The 16,870-nt window shown below is 36.9% G+C and overlaps 1 protein-coding gene across 1 annotated transcript in view; it reads right to left on the minus strand.

Moving 5' to 3' along the window:
- LOC150077534 (low-density lipoprotein receptor-related protein 2-like) overlaps positions 1 to 16,870 on the minus strand; it is a 496,886-nt gene that overhangs the window by 151,206 nt on the left and 328,810 nt on the right. The window contains exon 24 of the mRNA XM_090385933.1: positions 12,779 to 12,892. Within this exon, the coding sequence (XP_090242059.1) occupies positions 12,779 to 12,892 (114 nt within the window). The remainder of the gene's footprint in view (positions 1 to 12,778; positions 12,893 to 16,870) is intronic.

Raw genomic sequence — 16,870 nt, forward strand, 5'->3', positions numbered from 1 at the left:
ATTTAATTTTTAAACAGGAAGTACAATACATTTTTAATGGTTTAAGATATTTAATTTGTCAAGGATTAATCCTAAAAATCTGATGTTAGTAGTGACTGAGATGGAGACATTGGAAATTTGAAGTTCAGGATCCAGATGAAGTTTGCATTGTCTACAAAAATGGATAGCAACTGTTTTCTGTTGGGAGAGTCTATAGCCGTTAAGGCTGGCCCATCGTTGTATTTTATTAAGTGATATCTGAAGCTGCCTTTCAATAAATCATGTTTTGGGAATGGCAGGAGATGGAAAGGTCATCCGCATAAAGGTATGTCTCAACTGTGCTTGAGAGCTGTTTCGTGATGGAATCTATTCTAAGAGCAAAAAGAGTGGCACTCAGTACTGATCCCCGAGGAACACCTTCCCGAATGAAAGTTGTTAAGAGGGCATTTTGGTATCTTACTTGAAACAATCTAGTGTGTAGAAAGTTCTGAACAAATATGGGAAGGTTGCCCCATAGGCCGAGAGAATAAAGATCACTAAGTATGCCATGCCACCATGTGGTGTCAAAAGTCTTTATATCTATAGAAACCATTACTAGATGTTCCTATTTAATGAAGGCATTGCAAATGGCAAAATCAGCCTTGATGAGATCAAAGCATGACCTGTTTTATCGAAAGCCATGTTGACTATGGCTCATTAGATGTTGTGACTCAATGATCCAGACAAGTCTACTGTGGACAGTTTTTCCAAGGATTTTGCTGAGGCAGCTTGACAGAGATATTGGTTTATAGCTATGGGGGTTGGATGGATCTTTTCAGGCTTCAAGAACACCAAAACAATAGTGGTGCCAAGAAGCTGGATAAACATTTTCTAAAAAAATATGGTTGTAAAAGACCAGGAGGAGGTGCAAAGCTTTGTCAACAAGATGTTGCAGCATGACATAGGCTTACCACAGATTGACATTGGCTAATGCACAGGCAGGTCTGTCTAGAGGTGAAAAAGAGAAGATAAGAGAATAAAAGAGAAGATAAGAGAAGAAAAGAGAAGAAAGAGATGCACTGCCTGATTTGATTACCACTTTTGTGCAGGAAGAGCAGGTAGAAGACAAACTGAAATACTTGCAGAGATGACTAACTTACAGTAATGAAAATTCTATCAAAATCAACAAATAAATAAATCACTGAAATATGTCTGATTTAGTTATTTGTTGATAAAAAACCAAAAGGTGTTGACTGTTCACTTGTAAGACAGAGAAAAAATAATTTTTTTGCACTAAATTCAAAAAATAGCAAGGGCTTAATTTTTCATTACTCACCTTGATTGATGTGCAATTGCTTTAAGGTGATTGGTTCTTAAATTAAAGGGTGGGTAATAGTAATTATAATGGAAACTGGATTAAAATAAGCGCAAGGAAGTAGAAGTGCACTAACTTCGTCCTTGGTTGTCATTAAATTGGGATTAGTATTAGTAATGGCCGCATGGTGCAAGAAAGCCTATGGCTTATGCTGCACCAGCCAAAAAAAAAAAAATCCGAACAAAACTATTATAAAAACAAAAAAAAAAAAAAAAAAATAAATAATAATAATTAATAAAAAAAAAAAGGAAATTAAACCTATCATCCCATGCACTTCCCTTACCCGAAAGTACTATCCAGATGACCTTTGAATTCCCCCAAACTGTCGGCCTCTACCACCCATGAAGGCAACTTATTCCAGTAATTTATAACTCGCTGGCTAAAATAAAACTTCCTGCAGTCCAATCTAAACATTTTCCCCCCCTAACTTGAATTTAGGTCCCCTAGTTCTAGCATCATTTATAATATTGAAAATTTCGTCCTCATTCATTTTACTGATGCCTCTCAGATCCTTAAACACCTCAATCAAATCTCCTCTAAGGTGTCTAGTTTCCAAACTCTGCAACCCGCATATTTTAAGTCTTTCTTCATAAGGACGCCCTTTTTCCGATCTCACCAGACGTGTTACCTGTCTTTGCACCCTTTCACGAAGCTCGATGTCTTTCTTTAGGTGTGGTCTCCATACTTGAACACAGTACTAAATAGTGGATAAGCCAAAAGTCGTGTCGAAGGACTTTCGTTAAAAAACTTCTTTGGTTGGCAAGTTAAAAGAAAAGGGAATGCGTACTGTATTTAAAAATTTTGTAATCCAGTGATGCACTTTGTTACTTGTGGGAATCTCATATTGGTGAGATTCCAAACCAGAGAAAGATTGAAGGGGAGTTTCGCATTTATAATATTTATATCAGAGTGGTGACGAAACCATTCTATAATGAGGGCTTTGAATTGTAAAATTTTATAACTGTTTTTTTAATTTTAATATAGTAATAGCTGAGTCAACTAAGGGAGTGTGGTTGTTGGAGTGGGCCATGTAAAGTAAGTTCAGTGCTAGATTGTCCAGTTCTGAAGCTATTGTAGTGAATATGCTCTGGTATTGGATGATTGGGTTGAACCAAATTTGGTTGTGGTACTACCAATGTAACAGGCTTTACAATTGTGTTTACATTTTAGACTAAGGCGCTAAGCCTTAGTCTAAAATTATGTCTTAAGACATCTTATAGACTTATGATGCTAAGCACTTTATATACATAGTTTACATTTTATTAAATAAATAATATTATTCATTTCGCTTGTTGGATATTTATGTGTTTCTTTATATTTATTGAAAAGTGATCCGAGTTTGTTATAAGTGGAAAAAATAAGAGTGATGTCTGTACCTGCAAATATTCACTGAAATTGTCCTGCAAGATAACTATAAGGAAGGACAGGATGTGTTTTAACTATTTATGATGTGTTTTATGGAGTTACTGATATTTTTTGCAATGGAAATTGTATGTTGGATTAATTTTGGAGGGTAATTTCTGGCTATGAATATTTTTGTGAGATATTGTAACTCATTGGATAGGTAGTCTTGTGAGGTGCTGAATTTAATGGCATTGTAGATTTGATTATAGAGAATGGATTTTTTTTATGTTGAAAGGGTGGTGCAATGTAAAATGTAGGAATTTCCCTGTGTGTGTATATTTTCTATAGATCTTAGTTCAGTACCTGTTTTATATATGGTGAGATTGAGAAAATTAATTTGTTTATTGGTTTCTACAGGGTGGCCACTGAAAGACTGAATGATATAAAACAAAAAACTTTTACAAACACGTTTTTTTAATTTTTTATTATTTTATTTGGAAATATAATTAATGGATTTTCTTTTTAGTATTATGTGTGAAAAACAACATCCCTCAAATGACCACCATTTTCCTGCTCACAAATACAGACTCTTTCCACAGCATTTTCCATGACCTTACGCAAGGTTTCAGGTCGTAAACGGATTTCGGCTTGAATTTTCTCCTTAAGTTCTTGAATTGTTTGAGGTTTATTTACGTAAACCCGTTCTTTCAAGTAGCCCCATAAAAAGAAGTCTGGAGCGGTCAAATCAGGTGAATGTGGAAGCCAAACAAATTCAGCATTTTATGAAATTATTCATTCACTGAAAATTTCTCGCAGGAGGTCCATCATCGTTGCCCTGGCAGTGCGCGCAGTAGCTCCTTCCTGTTGGAACCATACCTCCTGATTGTCTTTGACCGCTGGGCATAAAAAATTTAAGCATTGTCCTGTACAGGGCCCCGTTGATTCTTTCTGGCTGATCTTCCTCATTTTCAAAGAAATAGGGGCCAATAACTCTTTCAGCCATAACACCGCACCAAACAGCATTTTTGGGGATGCAACTGATGCTGATGTAATTCCCTGGGATTCTCAGTACCCCAAAATCTGCAGTTTTGTTTGTTGATGTACCCATTTAAATGAAAATGGGCTTCATCACTCATTATCAAGTTGTTATCTCTGGCTAGGTGTTGAAATCAAATGGCATACTGCAGGCACTGCTGAGTATCCTGGGGTAGTAAAGCTTGGACCATTTGGATCTTGTATGGAAAGATTTTTAAATCCAGTTTCAGAATCTTCTGAAGCGATGTTCTGGCGATGCCTAGTTGAGCAGAGTGACGACAGGTAGAGGCAGATGGAACCTCAAGGACACTCTGCCGTACACCTTCCACCACTGCGTCAGTATGCACAGTGCACTTAGGACCTCTTCCCGGAAGATCACCGACTGATCCACTTCTTTCAAACTGGGTGATTAGGTTCTGAATCATGTTATCACTACGAGATACTCTTACTTTAAAATGTTGCCAGTATTTTCTCTGAGTTTCAATAATTGATCTTTCACTGGAATAGAAAACCCCAATGAGTTTTACTTGTTGCTGGACATCATACGTAGCCATTTTAATCACCAAGGGATCCTCTATAACCTGTAAAAAAAAGAAAATAAAAAAGATTGACGATGAACAAGTTATGACTTTTTTAAACCCTTCAGTCTTTCAGTGGCCACCCTGTATTTCGAGTGTGTGTATTTAAGTCAGTCGTGAATTGAATTACATTTTGTAAAAAGGTAATCAATTATAGTTTTGTTTCCTATTAAAAGTACAAGCCCATGGGTAACCCGAATATTTGTTGGAAGATCTGATTGTGAAATCTGAAATGCCTGGCGTCTAATAGTGGAGAGGAGAGTTCTAAAATATTGTTTATAGAAAGGGAGGTGCGATTAATGAGACTATTGTAGGAAGTTAAATATTCATGGAGGGCTTGTAAGGTGAAAGGTATATGTACATTGGTGTATAGTGATACAACATCAAACGATGATAGAATATCATCATCAGCGATTATGGTGGTTTTAATTTTTTCAAAGGCTTGGTTGGTATTACTGATTTTAAATTTGGAAAACCTGGTGAGTGGAGATATGATTTTTACTAGAAATGAAGATAGGTTTGCGAAGGTGGATTTACTAAAAGAAATAATTGGTCTTAAGGGATGGCCTGGTTTATGTAGTTTGGTAATTCCAAACATATGGGGGAGAACATTGCTTTGTATGCCAATCTTCTGTAAGGTACGTAGGGTGATTTCTTTATTAGACCGGAGTTTTCTAAGGATAATGTCAAGCTTGTTTTTTAATTTGGATATATTATAGGAATTATTAATTATATAGGTGTCTTGGTCTGCTAGAGGTGTTCCATTTTTTCTATATAAGTAGCTTTATCTAAAATTACAGTAAACCCCCGATTTTCGCGGGGATTACGTTCTTGAGAAATGCTGCAAAAACCATTTTTTTTTGTTATTTGTTATTTAGTTTTTAGGAGCATTAGCAACTAAGGCCATATTGCTCCGGGATATGCAGTGGTCATCCATGACCTTTCCGCATCCTCCGTATTTGGTGGTGACGGGCTCGAACCCCGGTCTAATCAAGAAGCGTGTGCTACGCACTGCTGCTCCTTCCCACCTGGCTACGGAGGCGCCCCCTGCAAAAACCAAAAACACGAATACTGAGTTATGGCTCCCATAGTAATAAAGGGGTTCCAAAGTATGAAATATATAAGAAAAACTAGTCTAAAATTTTGTCTATGTATGTATTATATGTACCTTCATAATATGACTATGTACATAGACAGTACATAGTGAAATGCAAGCATAAGGCATCAAAATGGAAATAAGAAACCATTTAATATTAAATGTAATATTTATTAGAAATTTCAAACAAATCTTTCAATCCAGCGCCTTTGCTATAGCTAAAAAACTTATCCCGCCAGTGCTAAAGTGTTGATAAAGGAGTTTTGCCTTTTCACGAATGATGAGTGAACTTAACGGAATTTTATTTTGAGTTCAGTCTTCTATCCACAGATTTAAAGCTTTTTCCATTTTTTCTAATTTAACATCACGAGTTACAGCAAATTTTTGAAGCAATTGGCGCGTTTTCATGGACACTACGGCGGATTTTTTCTGATTTCTTGATTGATTGTACCGTTGACTAATCGATTTTATAATGTTTTGCCACTGACGAGACACTTTCACCATTAAAAATTTTGTCTAATAACTGAATTTTACTTGCTAATTTTATCACCTTCTTTGATTTTTTCAAAATTCCCTTGTTATTCGTAGCCATATTTTTGTAGGGGCTAGAAAAGAACTTGTCCACAATAAAGTCACTTTTTTCCGTTAACACACTCGAAAAAGTCTGTTTACACTAACACACTGCAAAACGGTAGATTTTTCACTTTTGTAAGCACATCAATTTATAAAATTAAAAGCCAACGACGAAACATTCCATGACAAGCAGATAACATATACTGAACAAGGATTAGAGAGAAACATCCACATTTGCGATTTTGTCACCCCTCTCCACCTACCCCACTGAGCACTGTTTTGACTGGGAAAGATGATTTTAGTCACGACCATGTTTTTTTATGGCGGAAAATGTTCATGGCGATTTAAAATTCACAATTTTTTAGGTTTCATTTTATATTCAGCGACCACGAATACGCGAAACCACGAATACAGATACCAAGAATAGCAGGGGTTTACTGTACTATGGTATCTCCTTTGCCTGCTTTTTGGATAATAATGTTGGGGATTTTACTTAGTTTATGAATATCATTGAGTTGTTTGGATATTAGATTGGGAAGGGAGTTTTGAGTTAATAATAGTGTTAAGTCTGATGTAAAGTGTGCCATTTGTCAGGGTGATGTTAGAGTTTTGTTTGAAGTTCAATAATACTTTCTTTTATGGGATATTGATGGTTTTTTATTGCAAAGTTGAATCCATGCTCTAAACTTGCGAGTTCGGTAGGAGTGAAAGTTTTAGAAGAAATGTTAACTGTGGAAATTTGTGGAGCCGTTATTTTTTGTTTCCTGGGTAAGTGTGATCCATTTTTTAGAATGTCTTAGTCGAACCTCTTTAAGGTCTGCATTAATATGTATACTGTTGAGGTTTATGAATTCGATCCAGGTATTAGGTTGCATATTTCTCTTAAGTTTAAATTTTAAATAATGTATCTGGTGTTGGAGCTGATATTTCTTATTAAATCTTTTCCGTAGTTCATCTCGTATGATGGCAGTGGAAGTTTGATGCGTGGGTATTTTTTGTAGACTTTATTTGGAAATATATGGGCAAATTTCGGAATCACATTGTGATTTAGGCATTTCTGTAGAAAGGTGATATGTAATTTGTTAATGAAATGCTTGATAAGTATTTTTGAAAATCGTATCTTACTATCTGGCAAGTTCAAAGGCATTGGGATAAAAATTAGATAGACGGTGCAGATTAAGTGTATTTTATGCATTAAGGAAATCTAATAATTGGACACTTAGAAGTTATAGTATGTCTTAAAGTACTGTTTTATTGGACTAAATTCAAAAAATAGCAAGGGCTTAATTTTTCAATACTCATCTTGATCGATCTGCAATTGTTATGGTTTGAATGGCAAGAGTGACTAGCTTTAAGGTGATTGGTTCTTAAATTAAGGAGTGGGTAATAGTAATTATAATGGAAAGGGGATTAAAATATGCACAAGGAAATGAATAATATTTATTTAATAAAATGTCAACACAACTGTAATGCCTGTTACATTGGTAGTACCACAACCAAATTTGGTTCAACCCAATCATCCAATACCAGAGCATACTATCACTACAATAGCTTCAGAACTGGACAATCTAGCACTGAACTTACTTTACATGTCCACTCCAACAACCACACTCCCTTAGTTGACTCAGCTATTACCATATTAAAATTAAAAAACAGTTATAAAATTTTACAATTCGAAGCCCTCATTATAGAATGGGTTCGTCACCACTCCGAGCTAAATATTATAAATGCGAAACTCCCCTTCAATCTTTCTCCGGTTTGGAATCTCACCAATCTGAGATTCCCGCAAGTAACAAAGTGCATCACTGGATTACAAAATTCTTCTTAAATACAGTACGCGTTCCCTTTTCTTTTAAACTTGCCAACTGAAGACGATTTTTAACGAAAGTCCTTCGTCGTGACTTTTGGCTTATCCACTATTTAGAATCCCAATTTAACCCAATTTAATGACAACCAAGGAAAAAGTTAGTGCACTTCTACTTCCTTGCACATATTTTAATCCCATTTCCATTATAATTACTATTACCCCACCCCTTAATTTAAGAACCGATCAAAAAAAAGCTAGTCACTTCTTGCCATTCAAACCATCACAATTGCAGACCGATCAAGGTGAGTACTAAAAAATTAAGCCCTTGCTATTTTTTGAATTTAGTCCAATAAAACAGTATTTTAAGACATACTAACTTCTAAGTGTTAATTTTTTGCAATAAAACCAGAGCATTTTATTTCCTGTAATTTCCCTAACAAACATTTACTTCTAAATATTCCATTTTATATTAAAATCAAAAGTCTTATATCAAAAGTTATATTAAAATTCATTGTATAGAAGTATAAATAAAATATATAAATGCAACATTTTGTTGCATTTTGAAATAATAATGTGAGCATTCTTCCGTGTGAGCAATTTTCTATATGAGCATTTATCAGTGTGAGCAATTTTCCGTGTGGGTATTTTTCATGTGAGCATTTTTGACATTGGGGTTTTTTTCTGTACAGAGTTTGTCGGCTTTTTTCATGGTCCATTTATCTGGTCACTCTTTTTCAGATGAAGTCTCCATACCTGAACACAGTATTCCAAATGTTTTACAATTGCCTTATACAGTGAGATTATGAATTCCCTATCTCTACAGGATAGAGTTTGATAAATCATTGACAGGACATCATGGACTTTCCTGTCTGCCTGTTTACACTGGTCAGAAAACTTCATATCTGTCTGTATGTATGACTCCCAGATTGTTTTGAATTGAACCCCACAAAGTGTATAATTTATTTGTGGGTTGCTATTCCTCAAGTGTAAGAGACCTTATATTTAGCAGCATTGAAACATAGCTGCCACTTCTCAGACCATTTTTGAAGTCTGTTCAAGTCATTCTGAAGGAGTGCTGCTTGGCACTGATCATTAATGACCCTGCCAATCTTTGTCACCTGCAAATTTTGACATTCCACCTTCTGTCCCTTCATCTATGTCATTTATTAAAATGACAAACAGTTGTCCAAGAAGTGATCCATGAGGAGCCCAATCAATTAGTGATATTACACCAATCTGAAGAATCCATTAATCACAACCCTCTACCTTTTGCCCTGCAGCTGCCCAGCAATCCATCTTAGAATCTCACTGGTAATCCCAATATGTTCAAGTTTATACAGTAACCTCTCATGAGGGGACTGAGTCAAATGCTTTGCTAAAATCCAAACACTATATTGAAATTATTCAACAAATTCAGCTCATGACTAACTGTGTCAAAATAGCCTACTTAGTTAAGCATGATTTACCCTTAAAGCCATGTTGTATGTACTGGTGATACATTGGCACTTCTCCAATCCAAAGGAATCTCCCCGGAATCCAAAGATGGCCTCATAATTAACCCCAATGTTCAATACACTCCCTCAAAATTACAGGGTATATGCCATCAGCTCCAGGAGCCTTACTTGCCTTTGTGTTCAGTTTTTCTAATAACCAATCATCTGTAATTATGACATCACTAATTTCATATGGCTCAGCCACACCCACACAGCCTCTTCTCAGCATTGTTGTTATTTGGTTTTTAGAAGCATTAGCAACTAAAGCCATATTGCTCCGGGGGGATATGCAGTGGTCATTCCCTGACCTTTCTGTATCATCCGTATTTGGTGGTCACGGGCTCGAACCCCGGTCTAATCAAGAAGCGTGTGCTACGGACTGCTGCTGCTCCTGCCCACCTGGCTACGGAGGCACCCTTCTCGGCATAAAGGACCTTTCGTCAGTAAGGACAAATGCAAAGTACCTGTTCAATTCGTCCAAGACATCATCTGGGTTATTTATTTTTTATTTATTAACACACAACTGTATATACATTCTCAAGATATATTAATCAATTTATATACAATATTTATGTACAGATTTTATATACATACTCTTATATATACTGTAGTTTTTCTGTACATTGATTGTGTGTGTCCTGATATGAAGGGTGGCTCCTAGACATAAGCCATCTCCACCTTTTACTCCTGTGAAAGCTCAGAACGTCTGCAAAACAGGCCTGAAAAAAAAGAGCGTTATGTCAGGCCATTTCGCCACCAGGGATTAACCAACACCTGGATCAACCATTCTCTATGTGTGCTGTAATGCACAAATCCTGCACATACCGGAAGTAGTGCTATACTGGTAGGTGCCAGCAATCCCGCCCCCAAGGCTGCCCAAACTTGGAGGCCAGCGAAAAAATAAAAATAAATAATAAAAAAAAAAAAACATCTGGGTTGTCAAACTTTCCCACATCCAGTGCACAAGGGTTCAATCTGATTCACTTTTTCTTCCTTTTATTTCTTGTCCCCATTCTTTGCTCTGCCAATGCTTTTTCATATGCAGCTTAGGCCTCCCTGATCTTATTTGTAGTTCTGTTACAGATCAACTTGTACCTCTTGTAGGCGTCAGTACTTTATCACTCTAACTGTCCGATGCTATCTATTTGACCAGCAAACTCTTCAGTCATCTATTTCAGCATTCTCTTCCTACAATATTTTCTTAAATGCATGCATTCATGGCTTCTGTGATTTTTACTTTAAAAGTATTTCATAATTCAAATGAATTCACCATTGTTCAGCAATCTGCCCAGTTTGCAGACGCTATATGTTTACTTCACTAGTAAACAGTTCTATGTTTACTAGTGAAGCATGCTGCCAATGAATATTCAGCAGTGTTAAGTTAAATGCAGTACATTCATGCTATGACTGGTGTGCCAGCCAATAGCAATCTAAGAACAAGTTTCATGGTAGTAGCTGTGAGAGGGGGAAAAAAAAAAAAAATCTTAACATGCCCAGTTTTTGGACATTCTACTTGTATTTGGAATTTGGTTAACATTTTTTAATCTGAATACTCATTGGGAGTCACATAACATAACTCTGATGCTGTATTAAGCTTGCTTTCTTGCATCATTATATTAACTAAATCATCTACCTGCACATTAACATACAATTCGAAGACCAGTGCTACTGATTGGTGATATCTCTCACATTTTTGATCAAGTCATTAATTCTTTTAACAGTTTATACTACTATTACTATCACTTATTTTTTTTTGACTCTAGTAGGCTAGCTTAGTTACTATTATCTCCGTTGTGGCAGAAGCTTGGATAACAGAGGCAATTATTTTTTAATAAAAGATTCCCTAATCATAACTTTGAATAAACTGCAGAGAAACAGTGTAATTGTAATATTTCAGTAAAGGAGAATTTCAAATATTCAAATTGATAATTCATAATATTAGAGAAGCCAGTGCACTTCGAAACAGCTGTCCTCCAAATCTCATGTTTTCAATGTATAGCAGATTGAGCTATTCTGGTGATGCTCTACACTTTTAAAAATATATACATATACACTGAGTGATCACTGAATTATGACCACCTACCTAATACTACTTCGTAGGTCCTCCTTTTACCCTCAGTACAGCAGCTATCTGGCATGCCATTGATTCAACAAGATGTTGGAGGTATTCGGGAGGTATAGCCAACCAAGTTGTGTGTAATGCGCTCAGCAATGCAGGTATGGATGTTATTGGTGTATCCAGATGCCCGATATGCCTTTCCATAGTGTCCCACAAGTGCTCTATGGGATTGATATCGGGGAAGTTCAGAGGCCAATCAATATGCTGGAAGTCAGAACTGTGTTCCTCAAACTATTCCTGCACAACAAGTGCCAGATGGCTCAGCGCATTCTCATCTTGGAAGACACCATCACCATTGGAAACAGTGTAACATAGCAGGGTGTACACCGGCAGAAAGCAGTTGACTATAGCGGAGACCACTGATAAGTTGGTCCACCTGCACAAAAGGCCCAAGTTCCTGCCAGTGAAACATGCCCCAAACCATACAGCCACCACCACTGGCCTGCAATTTTGATACCATGCATGATGGATCAAGGGCTTCATGTTGTTGATGTCAAATCCATACACAACCACCACAGTGTGGAGTAAATAATCTGACTCATGCAACCAGCACACCTTCTTCCAGTCTTTTAATGTCTAACTTGTATGCTGTTTGCACCAGGCAAGTCTTTTACGCCGTTGAACCTTGGTTAGGAGAGGATGCCGTAGGGGTCGTCTGCAGGTATAGCCTATACATGCAAGTGCACAATGCATGGTCATGCCAGATATTGTTCCGGGTTGGCCCATGTTGTATTGAGTAGTTGGGTAGTCAACCCTTCAACAGTGCTGCGTCTGTTCGAGTCGTCGAACAGGCGCAGCACTGTTGCACCTGTTCGAGTCATCAAACCCGGCACTCACCTGTAACATCAACCTTTCACTGTTCTTTGCAGTTTTGCTGTCAGGTTGTTGTTTGACCATTTTGACACCAATCCTGGTACACTTTAACTATGGTGGCTCTAACACCCCACCAGTTCAGCCGTTTTGGAAATCAAGGCACCAGCTTGTCGAGCACCCACAATCTGTCCTTTATCAAAGTGCAATAAATCCTTCCTTTTACCCATCACGTTCGGAATTTTACTACCTACTGAACCACTGACACCTTATCTGTGCTACATAGGTCGACTATCTCCACACTCTCGTACCTCACGTAGTCAAAGGGTCGCATTGTTTTCATAGGTGTGGTCATAATTCAGTGATAATTTCATGATTCAGTGTATATTAGCAACTTGAACAGAACCACGGATAATGGTGTTTGCCTTTGAATTAAGCATAAGCATTAGTGCAAAGCCTTCGTGAGAGCAGAAAGTCTTCCTATGATCAATATTAAATGCAGATAGAGCATACGAATTTTGATTTAATTAAGTTATGTTTATTCCAGCACAGAATTTTGTTTCTAACATATTGCCTAAAGGAAAACTTACTGCAACGGCTGCCTTCATCAGAGTAGTCTGGACAATCTCTGTTTCCATCACAAACTTTAATCCACTGTATACATTCTCCAGATCGACAGAGAAAACCTTCAGAGCAAACTGAAACTGCACAGAACAAAACTACATATTGAAAAATATATATTATATAAAAATTAAATTTTTTTTCCCTTAAAATTTAAACCAGTGACATTTTCTAAATCCACACACTTTTTGACGTGCAGTATATGGCAATTTATGTCTACATAAAGTAGAAGTAACATTACTTAGCAATATTGTAAGCCCATGCCAGATTGTTACCATAGACTTATCATGGGGAGGAGGGGGAACACAATCATGTTTATATTATCAGACAGTATGATAAAAATGATGCAAGTACAGTATATAAGAGTATAGAAAAGCAAGTTAAAACACACAAGTATTATAGTGAGTAATGTGTAAATAATATCTATTTCACCCAACTGCAAGTGCAATAAAAGTACACTACATGAATAAATAAGCAATGAATGTTCTTCAAAATCTTGTTGAATGTATTATTTTTCTTTTCACAATCTCTCTTATTCCTCAAGAAGTAGTATTAGCATTAGCAGAGGAATACGATGCAAGAAAGCAAGCTTAAAAAAATAAAATAATCACCCTTCCCATTTCACATATCCATTCAATCGAAAAGCTGTCTAGTTCAGCCTTGAATTTATATAACTGAGATTTATAACTAATTTATATAATTGTAATAACTGAGAGTAAAGTGCAGGATGAATTGTTGAAGATAAACATAAGAAAGGCAACTGGGGTGGATGGAATCTATCCAGTTACATTAAAGGAGGCAGAAAAGGAAGTAAGCAAACCCTCAGCCATAATTATGAGAGGTCCCTTGGACTCAGGGAGGTACCCATGGACTGGAAATATGCAAATGTGACCCCAATCCACAAATGAGGATCAAAGGAAACAGGTAATTACAGACCTGTCAGTTTAACTTCTGTTCCAGGTTAATTAATGGAGGCACTGGTTAAAGAAGCATTGCAGGCTCATCTAGACAAGACTTCAGTTATAGCTCAGACACAGCATGGGTTTGTTAAAGGGAAGTCTTGTCTGACCAATTTGATTGGATACAATGATGTAGTCAGAAAGGAACTGGATGCAAAGAATAATTTTGATATCATATATTTGGATCTTAGAAGGGCTTTTGATACTGTTGCACGTGGAAGACTGCTGCACAAATTGGAGCAGTGTGGCATTGGAGGCAAATTGCTGCTAGGGATAAAGGGATGGTTGAGTGGGAGGAGACAGAGTGGTAATCAATGGACACTGCTCTTAGTGGACTAATGTTATTAGTGGAGTCCCCCAGGGTTCATTGTTGTTTTCTGTATTTATTAATGATACTGATGATGGTATATCAGGCTTAGTGTCCAAGTTTGCTGACGATACACAGGTTGGCAGGGTTGTTAATGACAGTACGCTGCTGTAATAGGATCTAGAAAATTTGAGGAGACAGGCTGAGAGGTGGCAACTGAAGTTTGTTTGTTATTTGGTTTTTAGGAGCATTAGCAACTAAGGTCATATTGCTCCGGGATACGAGGTGGTCATTCCCTGACCTTTCCACATCCTCCGTATTTGGTGGTGACGGGCTCGAACCCCGGTCTAATCAAGAAGCATGTGCTACGCACTGCTGCTCCTTCCCACCTGGCTGCGGAGGCACCTGTGGCAAATGAAGTTTAAAATTGACAAATGTAAAGTATTGCATATGGGAAGCAGTAACCCCAGAGTAACGTATCAACTGTGTGGTATTACACTGACTGTGGTAGAGAGTGAAAAGAACCTAGGGGTAATTGTGAAGGCAGATATGAAGGTTTCTGAGCAGTGCAGATGGTCTGCAAGAGTAGCTCACGGTGTTTTGTCCCCTTGTATAAGGCAATGGTCAGGTCACACCTTGAGTACTGTATTCAGGTCTGGAGGCCTCATTTTAAGAAAGGATGTAGAGCTGTTGGAACAAGTACAGAGAAGGGCAATGAGATTGGTGAGTGGATCAAAGGGTTGCTGTTACCAAGAAAGGCTTAAATTCTTCAAATTGCAGCTTCTAGAGACTAAGCACCTCAGAGGTCATCTTATTGAGTTGTATAAGACCTTGAAAGGTTTGAGCAAACTCAATGTTGATGGTATTCTTTGTCTTGCTCAGATTACTCACCTGAGGGGACATAAATTCAAATTGAGGAAAGACAATTGTAGAATAGATGTGGGGAAATTTGCCTTTAGCTATTGGGTGACTAATAGTCGGAACAGATTTCCATCTGCTGTATTGGAGGTCAACAACTTAAATAAGTTCGAGGCAGAACTAGACAAACATTTGCAGTGAATGGATGGGTGAAATGAGGTTTTTTTTGGCTGATGCTATATAAGCTTGCTTTCTTGCATCATATGCATCTGCTAATGCTGAACACTGATTACCATAAGTTTGTTGTTTCTTTTATAGAATTATCTATAAAGGACTTGTCTATGTGGTATAGAACAGGTAAATCCAAATGAAAAGAAGACTTTTCAAAAGGTGCTGATCTCCCAAATGGTAAGACTATTGTTACAGTTGCCTACATACTACACAATGTATAAGTAAACACTTCATTTAGAGAAAAGTATATTGCTTGCTCATAATGGGGTGTATACCCAAAGATGGCTGTTTCCTTGCCTGTTGGAACATCAGTTTTATCTTATGAAATCTATTTGAACATTAGGTTTTTGTAGACTGTAAGTTGTCAGGGAAATAATAGGTATTTATGTAAATGGTTCATAATGTGCTTATGTAAATGGGTCTTACTTCTAAATATGCTACTGTAAAAGACTGGTTTAATTCCCCAAAATAGCAGTTTTTAATGTTTGGTCAGCTGCATATCCCCCCTCCACAAGCATATTCATGCTCTTCAGACTTAAATTTATGTACTTCCAAAACTTATTGATACTGTTTAAACTTTTAGTTAAAAAATTTTATTTTTAAATCATTGTCAACTTTTTCAATTCACAGATTAGATGTTAGATTTTGCATACTGTAAAGCAGTGTTTCTCAAAGGGTGTGCCACGTCACATTAGTGTGCCGCAAAATTTTCCAAGTGTGCCGCAAAATTTAGAAATTTCTTCTTCTATGACTACGTAGGTGTGCCGCGAAATTTTTCTTCTTTGGAAAATGTGCCACGAGAGTAAAAAGATTGAGAAACACTGCTGTAAAGTATACTTTCTGTAAAATTTCTAGTGGAATTCATTGACACCAGGTTAAAAAATGCTGCCCTAGTCTGCACCTATTAAAGTATATCAGTGACTCATTTAAGCCTACCAAACATGGTGCTGCTCACTTTCTACATACTTTATTATGCACAAACCTTATATATACAGATTAAACTGTATTTACAAGGCAAGTACAAAGAAATAAAAATCATTTTGAGAATTTTCTTGCATGATTGCAAATTCCTGTTTAAGTGTCCATGCAGTAAATAAAATAGATTATCCAGACAGTTGCGGGAGGGAGGGGGGGAAGAGAGAGAGAGAGAGAGAGAGAGAGAGAGAGAGAGAAAAATTCAATTGGTATAAAAATATTGGCATAGCAGTCACGTTGGTCAAAATGCTTGTTTTAATCAATCAAGATATAAAAGGAAAAGCTTGTGGTAATGAGAATGGGTATCACTATGTATTTCTCTATCAATGACCGACAAAACCGATTTAAAATAACTTAATTAAAATAAAATAAATAAAAATATATAAGTTAAACATAAAATAAGTGTTAAAATACAGGTAAAAGTAAATTGCAAAAGTAGATTTCAGGGCAAGGTGTCCCTTTTTTCAGCTAAACAGTGAATGGTGTGCTGTGCACACACACACACTTAATGTGAACTCCCCTATTATGGTTCATAGTGCTGTTACAATTGGATATGTGCAGAGCTTCAAGTGCCGAGCGCTGGCAGTAGTCATGTGAATCAGGGATCAAGATTATGTTGTTCTATCCAATAATGCTCAGCAACAGCAGAGCATTCAAAATGTATGGATCGGAGAGCCCCCTCATGTTTGAAAACAATCTTTGAATCTCCTGGCAGTTTTGCCTACATAACA

The sequence above is a fragment of the Mastigoproctus giganteus genome, chromosome 12, assembly GCF_048544385.1.
Source record: "Mastigoproctus giganteus isolate SK-2022 chromosome 12, ASM4854438v1, whole genome shotgun sequence".
NCBI lineage: Eukaryota > Metazoa > Arthropoda > Arachnida > Uropygi > Thelyphonidae > Mastigoproctus > Mastigoproctus giganteus.